The sequence below is a fragment of the Salvelinus alpinus genome, chromosome 28, assembly GCF_045679555.1.
Source record: "Salvelinus alpinus chromosome 28, SLU_Salpinus.1, whole genome shotgun sequence".
Taxonomy (NCBI): domain Eukaryota; kingdom Metazoa; phylum Chordata; class Actinopteri; order Salmoniformes; family Salmonidae; genus Salvelinus; species Salvelinus alpinus.
In genome coordinates, this window is record NC_092113.1 from 25,376,072 (window position 1) to 25,394,922 (window position 18,851).

Below are 18,851 nucleotides of genomic sequence, written 5' to 3' on the forward strand. Positions count from 1 at the left end.
TGCCAGAGTAAATTATTTTAAAGAGTCAATTTATAGAGTATAAAAGTCAAGTAAACAAGTGTACAAGTGCAATTTTATATTTATTTCATTCAAGTTCACTAACGTTAGCTAGACTTACTAGTAGGCTAGTTCTGTTGTGATAATAATGCTAGTTGTGTTGGGCCATCCACCAATCCAATAACTACAACAATAACTGTAATAATAAACTACAGGCTAAATAACTTCAAAACATTGGTGAGCATCCACACTAGAGTAAAGTTTATCATTCTACAGTCCTACACCAGTCAATCAACTGATCAACGCATCCTATGGCAATCTGCCTATTGTGGTAACAAGACCATTCATGAGGTCTAAAGCACAGATACTGGTTCAGACCATTCAGGGTTTTCATGGTGTTTTCATTGTCATAGTGACAACTGCAAATAATACTTCAATGTATCTGACAGATCTGGCTAATTCATCTATATGGGCCAAATGATGATGATCCACACTTCTTCGAAAATATATATAATAATCTATTGAGCTCACAAGCAACTAATTAATATATTATGGTGGGAGATTATAATACGGTTTTAAGTACCTCAATGGATCACAAAAGAAATCACACTACATACTATCACCCTCAAGCACTTAAGCAGATCACGAAGATCATGGATACAATAGAACTAGTGGATATATGGAGGCTGAAAACCCCTGACCTAGGGAGATATACATGGAGGAGGCTTAATCAAGCTAGCCGTCTTGATTACTTCCTAGTCTCGTTCTTGCTGGCATCAAAAGTTTAAAAAGTATTAATAGGAGACCGAATGCGATCAAACCATCTAATTGGCTTCCATATAATTCTTACAGAATTTCCACGTAGAAGGGGATATTGCATGACAATTTGTTCTTAACTAAGACAAAATAATTCAGAATGGACTTTTTTTGCACAACATAGGTACAGCAGATCCCCTTATTGTATGGGACACTTAAAATGTACTTTTAGAGGCCATTCAATACAATACTCATCATTAAAACAAAATCAGTTTAGGTCAAAAGAGATTAGACTAATAAAGGAAATAGAGGAAGTAACAGTGCAGGTAGATGGTAATGGAAACTGTACTAGTGGCACAAAATAGGTTATAGGAAAAACAAAGAAATGGAGGTACTTATTCAAGAATGATTAAGTGTAATTTATTACAAAAATAAAGGGAATTGGATGGAAAATTGAAAACTTTTTAAAATCTTCAACAGAAATGCTACCAAAAATAATTTGCAGAAAGTCGTTAAATTGAGTCATTCATGAGTCACCAAATTATATTATGAAAGAGGAAGCAAAATATTTTCTGCATGTTTTCTTTTCAGTCTCCATTTCCACTGAATGATGTTAACTAAGGATTTCTTTCGTAATAATAATGTAAATTGAACAAATTTACAGAAAGACCTGTGTGAAGGCCAATTTACAGAAGAGGAACTTTGAAAATATTTGATTGCCTCAGTCTGAAAAAACACCAGGGCTTGATGGTATACCAGTATCAGACCTTTTTTGATGTACTCAAAGATCCATTATTAGCATGTTTTAATTACTCCTACACAAATGGTAGACTTTCAGGTACTCAACAAGGTCTGATTTCATTACTACTAAAACAGGACCCAGGTGGTAAGTATAAAGATCCAGTCTATTTAAAAAACTGAAGGCCTGTAACACGTCAATAATGTGATGCGAAAATCCTGGCGAAATGCATAGTGCACAGAATAAAAAAGGTTTTATCAGATATTGTTCATCCTGATCAGACAGGTTTTATTTACATGGACGATATATTGGAGATAATTTACATAAAAACAATTGGACATTATGAAATATCAAAGATTCCAGGCCTGGTCTTCGAAGCAGATTTTGAAAAGGCGATAAAGTATGACTAGAATTTATATATAAATGCCTGGATTACTTTAATTTCGGTGAATCTTTTATACAATGGGTTAAAGTTATGTACAGCGACCCCAGATGTAAAATAGTAAATAATGGTTACTTCTCAGAAAGTATTGAGCTTTTAAGAGGAGTAAAAAAAGGCTGTCCGTTGTCTAAAAATCTACTTATTATGGCCATTGAATTGCTAGCTATTAAAATGAGATCCAACCAAACATCAAGGGGTTAGAAATCCAGGGGATAAAAACAAGTGTCAATGTATGCCGATGACTCAAGTTTTTTTAAAGTTCGTAATCTGGATCCCTGCAGTCTCATTAAAGATTTTGATCACTTTTCTAGCCTCCCTGGACTAAAACCTTATTACCATATTACGTATGGATTGTAAAAAATAAATAAAAAAAACAATGTGTTTACACTACCTTGTAGTTTACCAATAAAATGGGCAGATGGTGAAGTAGACATACTTGGTATTCACATCTCAAAAATATAAATGAACTTAGCACAATCAATTTCAATAGAAAGTTAGCAAAAATAGAAAGAATTCTGCAACCATGGAGAGGTAAATACTTCACATTGATGAACTCTTTGGTCCTATCAGTTCACTTACTTACTAAATGGCACTGCCTACTCCAGACTCGTTTTTTAAGTCATATGAGCAAAAAATATTTATTTTAATTTGGAAAGCTAAGCCAGACAAAATTAAACGTGCCTATTTATATAATGAATATGAGTTTGGGGGGCTAAAATGTTAAAATTTTAAAGCTTTAAACCTCTCACTAAAAGCTTCACTCATACATAAATTACACTTAAACCCAAAATGGTTCCCAGTAGATTAAGAAAGGCTCATCCCTTTTCTTTTTTTGTTGCCATTTTGCCTTAATACAGATAATTTCTCATTACCAACTAATTGAAAATTAAATTTTGTCTAAAGTATTGCCCTTTCTTAAACAAGCCATACAAAGCTAGTTACAATTTCAGTTTTGCAGGTTTTCCTACTTAACAGGCATGTAGAGGTCTGTAATTTTTATCATAGGTACACTTCAACTGTGAGAGACGGAATCAAAAAAATCCAGAAAATCACATTGTATGAATTTTAAGTAATTCATTTGCATTTTATTGCATGACATAAGTATTTGATCACCTACCAACCAGTAAGAATTCCGGCTCTCACAGACCTGTTAGTTTTTCTTTAAGAACTACCACAGTCAAACTGTTAAGTATCTTAGAAGAGGAACTCAATAACTATTTGTATAGCTTTCAAACAGTTGTAGCCAACTTTGAGTCACTGCATTTGCTTTAGAACAATGTTTCTTGCTGAATCACCTTCAAGTGTATTTTATTTTTTGACCGGTAGTGTATCACACACACTTCAATGTACAGTGCATTCGGAAAGTATTCAGACTTACTCTAAAATTGAATAAATACATTTTTCCCCTTAATCTACACACAATGCCCCATAATGACAAAGAGAAAACAGGTTTAGCCATTTTTGAAAATGTATAAAATAAAATAAAAAAATGAAATACCTTATTTGAATAAGTTTAGACCCTTTGCTAAGACTCGAAATTGAGCTCAGGTGCATCCTGTTTCTATTGATCATCCTTGAGATGTTTCTACAACTTGATTGGAGTCCACCTGTGGTAGATTCAATTGATTGAACATTATTTGGAAAGGCACACACCTGTCTACCTAAGACAGTTAACAGTGCATGTCAGAGCAAAAACCAAGCTATGAGGTCGAAGAAATTGTCCGTAGAGCTCCGAAACAGGATTTTGTTAAAGCACCGGTCTGGGGAAGGGTACAAAAAAGTTCTGCAGCATTGAAGATCCCTAAGAACACAATGGCCCCCATCATTCTTAAATGGAACGAGTTTGGAACCACCAAGACGCTTCCTAGAGCTGGCCGCCCGGCCAAACTGAGCAATCGGGAGGGTCTAGGTCAGGGTGGTGACCAAGAACCAATGGTCACTCTGACAGAGCTCCAGAGTTCCTCTGTGGAGATGGAAGAATCTTCCAGAAGAACAACCATCTCTGCAGCACTCCACCACTCAAGCCTTTATGGTAGAGTGGCCAGACGGAAGCACCTCAGTAAAAGGCACATGACTGCCAACTTGGAGTTTGCCAAAAGGCACCTAAAGGACTCTCAGACCATGAGAAACAAGATTCTCTGGTCTGATGAAACCAAGATTGAACTCTTTGGCCTGAATGCCAAGCGCAACGTCCGGAGGAAACCTGGCAACATCCCTACGGTGAAGCATGCTGGTGGAAGGATCATGCTGTGGGGATGTTTTTCAGTGGAAGGGACTGGGAATCAGGATCAAGGGAAAGATGAACGGCGCAAAGTACAGAGAGATCCTTGTTGAAAACCTGCTCCAGAGCGCTCAGGATCTCAGACTGGGGCGAAGATTCACCTTCCAATAGGACAATGACCCTAAGCACACAGTCAAGACAACGCAGGAGTGGCTTCGGGACAAGTCTCTGAATGTCCTTGAATGTCCCAGCCAGAGCCCGGACTTGAACCCAATCTAACATCTCTGGAGAGACCTGAAAATAGCTGTGCAACGACACTCCCAAGCCAACTTGACAGATCTTGAGAGGATCTGCAGAGAGGAATGGGAGAAACTTCCCAAATACAGGTGTGCCAAGCTTTTAGCGACATACCCAAGAAGACTCAAGGCTGTAATCGCTGCCAAAGATAGGTCTGAATACTTATGTAAATGTAATATTTCAGTTGTACATTTTTAATACATTTGCAAAAATGTCTATAAACCTGTTTTTGCTTTGTCATTATGGGATATTGTGTGTAGATTGATGAGATAAAATTGTATTTTTTTATCCATTTAAGAATAAGACTAACGTAACAAAATGTGGAAAAAGTCAAGGGGTGTGAATACTTTCCGAATGCACTGTACATACAGACCTAATGAAAAATATAGTAACTCGTATTTAAACGTAGCAATTCAACAACAAACGCTGTTTAGCCTGCGCATCTTTTACAGCATGTCATTGCCTCGATGCTCAATTGTCATTGCCTCGATGCTCGATTTTCATTTTTCCAATGGTTGTCAATTCCTTTAGGTCTTATTTTTCACTGTGCTCATCTCTGTATTTTCTATGCTGTAGGCCTGTTTTACATTAAGCAATTAGCAAGAGCAAGCCTGCTTCTTTCCCCAAATAGACTATTAGGCCAAGCATAAAAAAAGTTGCAAAATAAATATCCTATAGCTTTTGTAGCCTATAGCTTTTCCTGGGATTTAATGACAAGAGCAATGGCCTATTACGGAGAGGCTTGCGTAGCTTATAGCCTGTTGCGAATGGGAACAGCTGGAAGAGAGAGCCTACTGATGTGCAGCCAAAGTAAATATTAGCTGGATATTAGGCCATTCATTAGCTAAATATTTCCATATCAAAGTGTAAGAAAAATAAGTTAACAGATTATGAAATGGCAGATCTGTAGTGCGTTCCGCCAGGCTGCGATCCCCGGGCACGCAAAGCTCCACTATTAATTAGGCCTTGGCCTACGTTTTTCTACAAGGAAATTACTATACCTGGGCTATAACACAGCACAATGAGGAATTTATTATTGTTATCAAGTGAATACACAATTATTGTAAACTGAAGTGATTTAGGCTAATTTGAATAACCACCGAAATAACTGCATATTTGGATGAGTTTGGGTCTATTCTCGACAGTTTAGAAGATCCAGAAAGGTACATTAGCAGGCCACTCATATGGTGTCGGCCTATTTCATCAGGATGCAGCACGGCGGTAAGACAGGAAAATATGTGCTTCTCCTTTAATGCTGTAGCCTATTTTACATTTAGCAAGCAAGAGCAATCTCTCCTCCAATACGCTATTAGTAGGCTAAAGGAAATAAGTCGAAATAAGTGTCCAACAAGCTTTTGTAATCGGTCTTTTCCTGGGACTCCACAAGATAAAAAAAGAATAGTCGTGGCAGTGGAGAGACCAGGTGCGTAATTTTGCAACAGAACAAAGACAGAACAAAACAGAACAAAAACAGCTCGAGATCTAGCCTATAGCGTAAGTAGAAGCATATGCATATTAGACCGTATTTCATAAGCTCAATGTTATGCTTAATAACGCAGTGAATGTTAATCAGATAACAAAATCATAGGTAGCCTTCACTGTGGGCTCCTGAGGCTGCGCTGAGTGCACTCCCTCACAGTTCCCAGGTACGCAGCTCGAAAAGCTACCCTATCGTTAGTTTTTTTAGGGACAAGAAATATATCCTTCTAGGCTACAAGACAATGTAATGAAGAATGTTATTATTGTTTTCAAGTGAGTACAAAACTCTAGTCTACGCTGTCAACTGCAGTGAATAGCGTGTCATTTGAATAACCTCTCAAAAGCCTGATGTTTTGAATGCATATTCATTTTGAAATAACTTGCCTGCCTGGGATTGGGCAACCATTTGGATCAGTTGTATTTTTCCCCTCTACAGTTTAGGCTACAAGGTCAAGGCACATTAACAGGACAGTAATATGGTCTTTTTTGTCATGACGTATCAGCTAACAGAAATGCTAATGCAAGGATTTCTAGTGAGGCACATATGAATTATGATAATGCGCAAGCGCGGAGGAAGTTATATCTATAGTTTCCACGTTTGGCTTTAGTCGTTTAAAAGAGTTTTAAAAAATGAGGTGGACACAGAGCGTACATATCATTAGGAACACCTTCTCTTCCCATAACATAGACTGACCAGGTGAAAACTATGATCCCTTATTGATGTCACCTTTAAAATCCATTTCAATCAGTGTAGATGAAGGGGAGGAGATGGGTTAAAGAAGGACTTTTAAGCCTCGAGACAATTGAGACATGGATTGTGTATGTGTGCTATTCAGAGGGTGAATGGACAAGACAAAAGATTTAAGTGCCTTTAAACGGGGTATGGTAGTTGTTGCCAGGCGCACCGGTTTGTCAAGAACTGCAACGCTGCTGGGTTGTTCATGCTCAACAGTTTCCCATGTATCAATAAGGTTCCACCACCCAAAGGACATCCAGCCAACTTGACAACTGTGGGAAGCATTGGAGTCAACCTGGGCCAGCATCCCTGTGGAACGCTTTCGACACCTTGTAGAGTCCATGCCCCAAACAATTGGGGCATGGCTGTTCTGAGGGCAAAAGGGGGTGCAACTCAATATTGGGATGCTGTTCCAAATTTTTTGTACACTTAAGTGTCTATCATTACCCATTATGCCATCTTTCTGATTGCATTCTGTATTTGATGTGTGTATTTTCTGTAGTTCAGGGCTCATCTGTAAAAGAGACCTTGGTCTCAGTGTGACTCCCTGATAAAATAAAAGGTTCAATTAAATAAAATTGACTTGAATGGAGACACCCTTTCTATTCATTCTATTTCTATGGTTGATTATCAGTGAGGTGAGAAGGGAGAGACTCTGACCTGGTTCTGCTTGAGTACAGACACCTGTTTCTGCAGACAGGTGTTCTCCTCCTCCAGTTCACTGTTGTCCTGGAGCTGCCGGAGCTCCCGCACCTTATACTCCTTCATCTCATTCCTCATGTGGCCCTTCTCCGCCTCCCAACACTCACACTCCTGTGAACACAAACACGCTCTCAGTGGAACTAATTACACTTTAACGTTATGGAAGCACTGCACATTGCTCCTTACTAAACATTAACACACAAGAGACTAGCAGGAATTAAGGGCGTAAAGTATTTCCTTATTTGACTAATACTAGGAATACCTACATTTGAGTTGAATGGAGAGATGAACAAATGACATTAAATAGAGTTTTATCTTTCCATACGCAAGAAAATATTGGTGTGTAAAGCATTCAGTATCTCAGTGAATGGGTAGGCCGTATATTTATACCTTCTTTAGCTGGGAGGAGAGGCCAGCCAGACGGTCGATCTCTGCGTGAGCGTTGCCCAGAGTGATACGCGCCTGCCGTAACTCGGCCTGAAGCTCAGCCATGCTGGTTGCCATGGCAGCCTCCTTGCTGGCAGTTTCCTGCAGCAGGCACTCCTCCCGGGTCTCCCCATCTGCTGCTGCACGCTTGTGGTGGTTCACAGACTCTGCCAGAGCCTACAGACACAGACAGACAAAAGCAAAAAAGGGCACCATTTATTTGTATAGAGAGTTGGTTGACCACCATATGGTGGTCTGTATGGCACAAGGTCTATCAATGGGGTGAAAACTACAACACAGTGCCAAGTGGCACATCTACTGAAAACGCAGCACTTTTTACTTAGACCCAAAACAACAAAGATGTATATCTGTGCCAGTGGAAATACGACTCCACAGACCGGCTGTCGAAATCTGAGCAGTCTTTAGTACATCCCATGCATAACTTAGGCCTACATTTCCTCAGTTGAGAATGTGGTACTACAAACCAGTTTAATCTATGGGACAAGCCAAAGAGGAATATATTCTTTCAAATGACAGTAGACATCACCAGTCTGTCTAGAAAATCAGTCAATGAAATAAACTGTCACTACTGGATATGGACCACACACAGAACCACTGACCATGACTATGTGTGAGGGTTGGATGGATTGGACATGGTAGGAAAAAGATTGTAGAATCCCATGAGAAGCTGTCTCTAATCATGTCTGTTGAGCAGCCATGCACAAGGACAACACCCCATGTCACTAGCCAGGGAAGGATTACTGAGACTGCCTGGTGCTGCTACTGCCCTAGCTCAAACCAGTCTGGTATGATATATAATCAAACTAATTTGAATTTATGTTTTAGCGCGATGTTTCAAATGCTTGCATCTCCTTCGTTCCTTCTGTGCTGAGTAAACTGTGCACCTTCCCACTCGAAAACAGATACCAAGCCCCTCCCCCTGCCACTCAACAACAAAGACAAAAGATCCCTTCTTCCTCTCTGACAACAAGCAGTTTCAACTCGCTATTTGCATTTGATGTTTGGTCCATCAGAAATCAGTCGATTTCCCTTCTAACGAAACACTTTACATGTCTCATCTTCCAAAATTTAGAACAGAGCAGACCCTACAAAAATGGGAGTATCAAAGAAAATGATTGTGGAACATTTATTTTGTTTATTTCGTGCGCTAGCAGCATTATAGCCACATACTGTTGGGTGTTAGCGGTCTAGTCCGTGTTTTATAAATGTGCAATGAGCATAACATGCATTTATACAGTGGGGAGAACAAGTATTTGATACACTGCCGATTTTGCAGGTTTTCCTACTTACAAAGCATGTAGAGGTCTGTAATTTTTATCATAGGTACACTTCAACTGTGAGAAACGGAATCTAAAACAAAAATCCAGAAAATCACATTGTATGATTTAAGTAATTAATTTGCATTTTATTGCATGACATAAGTATTTGATACATCAGAAAAGCAGACCTTAATATTTCGTACAGAAACCTTTGTTTGCAATTACAGAGATCATACGTTTCCTGTAGTTCTTGACCAGGTTTGCACACACTGCCGCAGGGATTTTGGCCCACTCCTCCAGATCCTTCAGGTTTCGGGGCTGTCGCTGGGCAATACGGACTTTCAGCTCCCTCCAAAGATTTTCTATTGGGTTCAGGTCTGGAGACTGGCTAGGCCACTCCAGGACCTTGAGATGCTTCTTACGGAGCCACTCCTTAGTTGCCCTGGCTGTGTGTTTCGGGTCGTTGTCATGCTGGAAGATCCAGCCACGACCCATCTTCAATGCTCTTACTGAGGGTAGGAGGTTGTTGGCCAAGATCTCGCGATACATGGCCCCATCCATCCTCCCCTCAATACGGTGCAGTCGTCCTGTCCCCTTTGCAGAAAAGCATCCCCAAAGAATGATGTTTCCACTTCCATGCTTCACGGTTGGGATGGTGTTCTTGGGGCTGTACTCATCCTTCTTCCTCCAAACACGGCGAGTGGAGTTTAGACCAAAAAGCTATATTTTTGTCTCATCAGACCACACGACCTTCTCCCATTCCTCCTCTGGATCATCCAGATGGTCATTGGCAAACTTCAGACGGGCCTGGACATGTGCTGGCTTGAGTAGGGGGATTTTAATCCATGACGGCGTAGTGTGTTACTAATGGTTTTCTTTGAGACTGTGGTCCCAGCTCTCTTCAGGTCATTGACCAGGTCCTGCCGTGTAGTTCTGGGTTGATCCCTCACCTTCCTCATGATCATTGATGCCCCACGAGGTGAGATCTTGCATGGAGCCCCAGACCGAGGGTGATTGACCGTCATCTTGAACTTCTTCCATTTTCTAATAATTGGGCCAACAGTTGTTGCCTTCTCACCAAGCTGCTTGCCTATTGTCCTGTAGCCCATCCCAGCCTTGTGCAGGTCTACAATTTTATCGCTGATGTCCTTACACAGCTCTCTGGTCTTGGCCATTGTGGAGAGGTTGGAGTCTGTTTGATTGAGTGTGTGGACAGGTGTCTTTTATACAGGTAACGAGTTCAAACAGGTGCAGTTAAAACAGGTGCAGTTAAAACAGGTAATGAGTGGAGAACAGGAGGGCTTCTTAAAGAAAAACTAACAGGTCTGTGAGAGCCGGAATTATTACTGGTTGGTAGGTGATCAAATACTTATGTCATGCAATAAAATGCAAATGAATTACTTAAAAATCATACAATGTGATTTTCTGGATTTTTGTTTTAGATTCCGTCTCTCACAGTTGAAGTGTACCGATGATAAATTAGACCTCTACATGCTTTGTAAGTAGGAAAACCTGCAAAATCGGCAGTGTATCAAATACTTCTTCTCCCCACTGTATAAGGAATTGACTTGACAACTCGTTCTCATTCTGAGAAATGCTAATCTTCTTATCCAGGTAGGCCACTTGATTTCAAAATCTAAAGTGAACAGGCTGTTGTTCAAACAGGTTGCAGACGGACAGGATGGTGTATTCAAAACAATTAAACCACAGATAGAACAATGAGACAGATATTTCACCGGACATATCAATGTGAAGCATCCGTTTGGCGTTTACACTCACTACCACCCAGAAGGCAAGGTCAGTACAGGTGCATCAAAGCTGGGACCGAGAGACTGAAAAACAGCTTAAATCTCAAGGCCATCAGATTGTTAAATAGCCATCACTAGCCGGCTACCACCCTGGAATCTCTGGCCACTTTAATAAAGGAACACTAGGAACACTACTGCAAAATATGTGTGTGTGACCAATACAATTTGATTTGCAGAAACAAACCATCCCTTAGCATCGGTAATCTCTTAACAAGGACATGCTGAGCACAGACACATAAACCCTTTCGCCTAACTTCATTCTATTCTCGCTGGCCTCTACCCCACTAATATAATTTGGTCGTTACACTAGGCAAAATATCTGTTGACTCATTCAACGTCAAAACGTATTACGGGGGTGGTAAATAGGCCAATATCTCATGAATAGTTGAGGCTTGACATTAAGGCTTGTCCAGGGCAAGTACATATAAAATATATAAAAAAAATCAGACCAGAAAATTGTTTTCAGTAAAAGAAAATATACCAATATCAAACAATTACTCTGATCAGAATTGGATAAAGAAAACATTTAAGACAGAGCTAGTCTCAACAAGGCAGTGCAAAAGACCCGGTCAGAAATGTTTAAGTCGCTCTGGATAAGAGCGTCTGCTAAATGACTTAAATGTAAATGTAAATGTTTTGTTATTTTCTCTCTCCAATAAATGTAGGATGATCTGGGCCAATAGCCGAAGTCAATTTTTTATAGCGGACACTCAGATGTCATATTGTTATAGAACCTCAAATTGTCTATTTTCTCTACATTTTATATGAATATGACTTGGCCTAGTAAGCCACTCTCAGTTTAACGCATGATAGATTTATCCTACCGCGCTATTTCATGATCAGTTCTAGGTCCTCAGAAAGTTCAAAGTTGTTTTTGAATAACCACAAAACATGTGAGGCCTATGGTAATAATGAGATAAAAAAAAATCGAATGAGAAATTTGAACAAAGGTTACAGTTGAGCAAAGCAGTTATAAGACAAAAATGCATGTGAAACCAGAAGAAGAAAAAAACTCCTTGCCGTTGCGAATCAAACTACCAAAAGGTTAATCCTATCTGAAATATCATAAAACCATACATTTATGAAGAATATTTTCAAAAATAGTCTAATAGTGTTTAATTCTCTCTTTCTTTCTCTCTCTCGGAGGACCTGAGCCCTAGGACCATGCCTCAGGACTACCTGGCATGATGACTCCTTGCTGTCCCCAGTCCACCTGGCCGTGCTGCTGCTCCAGTTTCAACTGTTCTGCCTGCGGCTATGGAACCCTGACCTGTTTACTGGACGTGCTACCTGTCCCAGACCTGCTGTTTTCAACTCTAGAGACTGCAGGAGCGGTAGAGATACTCTTAATGATCGGCTATGAAAAGCTAACTGACATTTACTCCTGAGGTGCTGACTTGCTGCACTCTCGACAACTACTGTGATTATTATTATTTGACCATGCTGGTAATTTATGAACATTTGAACATCTTGGCCATGTTCTGTTATAATCTCCACCCGGCACAGCCAGAAGAGGACTGGCCACCCCTCATAGCCTGGTTCCTCTCTAGGTTTCTTCCTAGGTTTTGGCCTTTCTAGGGAGTTTTTCCTAGCCACCATGCTTCTACACCTGCATTGCTTGCTGTTTGGGGTTTTAGGCTGGGTTTCTGTACAGCACTGAGATATCAGCTGATGTAAGAAGTGCTATATAAATACATTTGTTGCAGCTTTTAAATGGGAATAATTATGGAAGTCGGAGTCCGTGCTATTCTCATATGTTATTTTTGAATGACAAATATTTTGGGCCACAAGAAGTGAAATTTAACAACAAATATCAAGATGACAAGTCAAAATAAAACAGGCTACAGCTGAGAAAAGCTTATGAAATAAATGCCTAGTTGGTCTAAGCCTATTTCCATATTATTTTAGCAATGTGCAACCTACCTAAAATGCATATAGTAGCCTAATAAGACAAGAGGATGAGACAAACATGTGAATCAGTTTATAATGATCCAGTTGTGAGTACATCAGAGTTGCTCTGTAGCCCATGATGACTTACAACCCATCACAAGACGCACAGCCAGCGAGGCTCGTTGACTGTGTCACTCACTTCATCTATACACTTCGGCACACACTTCATGCCACAGCTCCAGCAGAGTTCAATAGGCTATTCGAAAAGATTTGGCTCCACTAAATACACTGCTCAAAAAAATAAAGGGAACACTTAAACAACACAATGTAACTCCAAGTCAATCACACTTCTGTGAAATCAAACTGTCCACTTAGGAAACAACACTGATTGACAATACATTTCACATGCTGTTGTGCAAATGGAATAGACAAAAGGTGGAAATTATAGGCAATTATCAAGACACCCCCAATAAAGGAGTGGTTCTGCAGGTGGTGACCACAGACCACTTCTCAGTTCCTATGCTTCCTGGCTGATGTTTTGGTCACTTTTGAATGCTGGCGGTGCTTTCACTCTAGTGGTAGCATGAGACGGAGTCTACAACCCACACAAGTGGCTCAGGTAGTGCAGCTCATCCAGGATGGCACATCAATGCGAGCTGTGGCAAGAAGGTTTGCTGTGTCTGCAGCGTAGTGTCCAGAGCATGGAGGCGCTACCAGGAGACAGGCCAGTACATCAGGAGACGTGGAGGAGGCCGTAGGAGGGCAACAACCCAGCAGCAGGACCACTACCTCCGCCTTTGTGCAAGGAGGAGCACTGCCAGAGCCCTGCAAAATGACCTCCAGCAGGCCACAAATGTGCATGTGTCTGCTCAAACGGTCAGAAACAGACTCCATGAGGGTGGTATGAGGGCCCGAAGTGCACAGGTGGGGGTTGTGCTTACAGCCCAACACCGTGCAGGACGTTTGGCATTTGCCAGAGAACACCAAGATTGGCAAATTCGCCACTGGCGCCCTGTGCTCTTCACAGATGAAAGCAGGTTCACACGCACATGTGACAGAGTCTGGAGACGCCGTGGAGAACGTTCTGCTGCCTGCAACATCCTCCAGCATGACCGGTTTGGCGGTGGGTCAGTCATGGTGTGGGGTGGCATTTCTTTGGGGGGCCGCACAGCCCTCCATGTGCTCGCCAGTGGTAGCCTGACTGCCATTAGGTACCGAGATGAGATCCTCAGACCCCTTGTGAGGCCATATGCTGGTGCGGTTGGCCCTGGGTTCCTCCTAATGCAAGACAATGCTAGACCTCATGTGGCTGGAGTGTGTCAGCAGTTCCTGCAAGAGGAAGGCATTGATGCTATGGACTGGCCCGCCCGTTCCCCAGACCTGAATCCAATTGAGCACATCTGGGACATCATGTCTCGCTCCATCCACCAACGCCACGTTGCACCACAGACTGTCCAGGAGTTGGCGGATGCTTTAGTCCAGGTCTGGGAGGAGATCCCTCAGGAGACCATCCGCCACCTCATCAGGAGCATGCCCAGGCATTGTAGGGAGGTCATACAGGCACGTGGAGGCCACACACACTACTGAGCCTCATTTTGACTTGTTTTAAGGACATTACATCAAAGTTGGATCAGCCTGTAGTGTGGTTTTCCACTTTAACTTTGAGTGTGACTCCAAATCCTGACCTCCATGGGTTGATAAATTTGATTTCCATTGATAATTTGTGTGATTTTGTTGTCAGCACATTCAACTATGTAAAGAAAAAAGTATTTAATAAGAATATTTCATTCATTCAGATCTAGGATGTGTTATTTTAGTGTTCCCTTTATTTTTTTGAGCAGTGTATATTGGGTGTTTTGTCTATGTCATGATTCCTCTCGTCTATGGGCAAGTGCAGAAAAAATATTCTGATCTCTGCTATGTACTCAATGCTTTTGGCCAATGGTGTTACTGGCCTTTTGGGGGGCTGACAAGTGACTTCAGCTTTCGGACAAGTAACAATAAAAAATATATATATATATAATCTGTCCTACTGGTCTGATTATGTAATTGACTAAAGAAATGTGAACAAGCAACCTTTGGTATACCTTTCGAACATGCAGTTACATAAAATATGGTATTTACTCACAACATGCAATGCATGATGGGCAGTTCAATTGTAACAGAATTACGCTGAGACTGCACTTTAAAATGTATACAAAACAAAAACCATTGATTTCAAAGTTTAAAGGCCCAAGGTCTGGGCGGTAGGTCTGGGCAATACAGCCTAAAAAATCATATCCCAATGAACTTTATTCTAGTCGTGAAAATATTTCATGTGTCGATGTACTTCCTAATAACAATGCCCCCCATCCTGCTGACTTGAACTGCTGAACCGTTTTTGAATTGAGATGCATTTATGGATGAGAAAGTAAACTTGCCATTTCCAAGAGGTTTAGCGGGGAGGCCCTCCCCCCGCGATCGATTGCCTAGGACAGGGCTCTCCAAACCTGTTCGCGGAGAGCTACCATCCTGAAGGTTCACACTCCAACCCTAATCTAGCGCATCTGATTCAATAATTAGCTGGTTGATAAACTGAATCAGGTTAGTTACAACTGGGGTTGGAGCGAAAACCTACAGGAAAAGTTAGCTCTCAAGGAACAGGGTTGGAGAGCCTGACCTAGGACATCAACAGCCAGCCAGGGTTTCATTAAATAAGATATAGGCACAATACTTTTTATTGCAGATTTAGGCCTAATTAAACTGATGCATTTGGCGATGTTCAACTTCAATTCACTGACATTATAAGGAATAGCTTAGCCATACTCATTGATAGCCTAATATATACTTTAGGTGAATATACGAGGCATTGCAAGATACAGATTACCAAGATATAGCCTATGCGCTATGAAAAACACATGTAGAATAGCTTAGCCTATTTGTTGATAGGCCGTACTTTAATGAACTTGCGCGAGACATTGCAAGTCAAGAAATTGAGAGACACAGCATTGCGATAGCCTATAGCTCTTTTGATTACCGATGCATGGTTTTGACTGTCTGCCTGGTGGCCTATATATCTATCCATCTATCTATCTATCCATCTATCTTTATATTCAAGTTGACTTGGATCTATTTACATTTAAGTCATTTAGCAGACGCTCTTATCCAGAGCGACTTACAAATTGGTGCATTCACCTTTCACCTTCTGATATCCAGTGGAACAATCACTTTACAATAGTGCATCTAACTCTTTTAAGGGGGGGGGGGGGGGGGGGGGGTTAGAAGGATTACTAACTAAGAAAGCTAACAAGGCATAACAGTTAAAATTGTTATGATTGAACACACCCTACTGTCCATCTCCCAACAGTTTGAACAGCATGCTAGCCTGTCCACTTTGTTCAGATGTTGAAATCAAGGGACCTAACTTTTCTCAGAATGAGAACGGGTTGCCAATTCCTTATAGAATTGTGTTTTACGCTTATTGCACATTTACAAAACACAGACTAGACAGCTAGTATAACAGTCTTTGGCTAAAATGCTGCAAGCAGTACATGGTACCGCAATGCCGTGCGTGACAAAGTGAGCATACATTTCCCAGAATCAATGTTCAACGACAATCCCCTTTTAGTAGTGTCGCAATTGGCGGAGTTGAGACATTAAAAGGGTATCGTTAACTTCTCTATTATAGTAAAATAATGTTTCAATGTGTTTCAGTGTCCATATGACCAATTCTGTTGGACCAAACCTCAAATGCAAATAGGGAGTTCAAACCGCTTGTTAGAAGAAGTGATCTCTCATATTTGTTGTTGTGAGTGGCAGGGGGAGGGGCTTGGTGTGTTTGTATAAACAGAGAGGAAGAAGCGAGGGGTTTCACTCTCACCAAAAATCGGTCCAAAATAAACCCAATACATTTTTATGAACTTATTTTGGATCTAAGCTTATTGCCTGCATTCCCACATGTGGGACAACGACTCCCATTGTTAGGGTAGAGACATGAGCATCTCGTCATTATAAACAGATCTCTGGTGTAAATGGTAAGGTGCACACAGCACAGAAGGAGCGAAGGAAACAAGACCAGAAAGACACAAACAGACATAAACGCTCATGAAAGTGAAAAATAAAAACTTGATTCTTGCGATAGGGTCATTTGGAATATCACGCAAAAACATACATTTGAATTAATCGAATTCAATAGATATATTGCCCAGCCCTACAATGCAGCCTTAAAAAAAAATCATAATATAAAATTATGTCTGGGTAACAATTAAGTACCTTACTGTGTTTTCAATTAAAATGGTCAAAAAGAAATAAATAGATTCTTAGCAAAGAACAATTCCTTAAGCTAGGACTGTCTGGGAGTGGCCTGAGTGGGGAGGGGAAAACTGAAAACTAGCTGTTATGGCAGAGGTTTGGAAGTGTCTTGTTGGTCTATCAACTAATTTACCGCCTGGTGATGTCTCCAGGCAGGCCAAAACTTCCATCCACCAAAACAGGCTGACATTTCAGGAAGTCTTTTCAAACATCTCTTACACTAAAAGGGCATTATCATAATTTTCACAGTATTATTCCAGCCTCAGTGTGGAAATATATATATACAGTGGGGAGAACAAGTATTTGATACACTGCCGATTTTGCAGGTTTTCCTACATACAAAGCATGTAGAGGTCTGTAATTTTTATCATAGGTACACTTCAACTGTGAGAGACGGAATCTAAAACAAAAATCCAGAAAATCACATTGTATGATTTTTAAATAATTAATTTGCATTTTATTGCATGACATAAGTATTTGATCACCTACCAACCAGTAAGAATTCCGGCTCTCACAGACCTGTTAGTTTTTCTTTAAGAAGCCCTCCTGTTCTCCACTCATTACCTGTATTAACTGCACCTGTTTGAACTCGTTACCTGTATAAAAGACACCTGTCCACACACTCAATCAAACAGATTCCAACCTCTCCACAATGGCCAAGACCAGAGAGCTGTGTAAGGACATCAGGGATAAAATTGTGGGATGGGCTACAGGACAATAGGCAAGCAGCTTGGTGAGAAGGCAACAACTGTTGGCGCAATTATTAGAAGATAGAAGAAAATAGAAGAAGTTCAAGATGATGGTCAATCACCCTCGGTCTGGGGCTCCATGCAAGATCTCACCTCGTGGGGCATCAATGATCATGAGGAAGGTGAGGGATCAGCCCAGAACTACACGGCAGGACCTGGTCAATGACCTGAAGAGAGCTGGGACCACAGTCTCAAAGAAAACCATTAGTAACACACTACGCCGTCATGGATTAAAATCCTGCAGCGCACACAAGGTCCCCCTGCTCAAGCAGGCGCATGTCCAGGCCCGTCTGAAGTTTGCCAATGACCATCTGGATGATCCAGAGGAGGAATGGGAGAAGGTCATGTGGTCTGATGATTCAAAAATAGAGCTTTTTGGTCTAAACTCCACTCGCCGTGTTTGGATGAAGAAGAAGGATGAGTACAACCCCAAGAACACCATCCCAACCGTGAAGCATGGAGGTGGAAACATCATTCTTTGGGGATGCTTTTCTGCAAAGGGGACAGGACGACTGCACCGTATTGAGGGGAGGATGGATGGGGCCATGTATTGCGAGATCTTAGCCAACAACCTCCTTCCCTCAGTAAGAGCATTGATGATGGGTCGTGGCTGGGTCTTCCAGCATGACAACGACCCGAAACACACAGCCAGGGCAACTAAGGAGTGGCTCCGTAAGAAGTATCTCAAGGTCCTGGAGTGGCCTAGCCAGTCTCCAGACCTAAACCCAATAGAAAATCTTTGGAGGGAGCTGAAAGTCCGTATTGCCCAGCGACAGCCCCGAAACCTGAAGGATCTGGAGAAGGTCTGTATGGAGGAGTGGGCCAAAATCCCTGCTGCAGTGTGTGCAAACCTGGTCAAGAACTACAGGAAACGTATGATCTCTGTAATTGCAAACAAAGGATTATGTACCAAATATTAAGTTCTGCTTTTCTGATGTATCAAATACTTATGTCATGCAATAAAATGCTAATTAATTACTTAAAAATCATACAATGTGATTTTCTGGATTTTTGTTTTAGATTCCGTCTCTCACAGTTG

General features: G+C 41.1%; 1 protein-coding gene across 2 annotated transcripts in view; it reads right to left on the bottom strand.

Annotated features, from left to right (window-relative positions):
- The window catches only part of LOC139557484 (protein bicaudal D homolog 2-like), a 39,239-nt gene that overhangs the window by 17,679 nt on the left and 2,709 nt on the right, over positions 1-18,851 (bottom strand). For both annotated transcript variants that reach the window (XM_071372371.1, XM_071372370.1), the window contains exons 3-4: positions 7,760-7,972; positions 7,328-7,480 (exon numbers count right to left, since the gene is read on the bottom strand). In XM_071372371.1, coding sequence (XP_071228472.1) covers positions 7,328-7,480; positions 7,760-7,972 — 366 coding nt within the window. The remainder of the gene's footprint in view (positions 1-7,327; positions 7,481-7,759; positions 7,973-18,851) is intronic.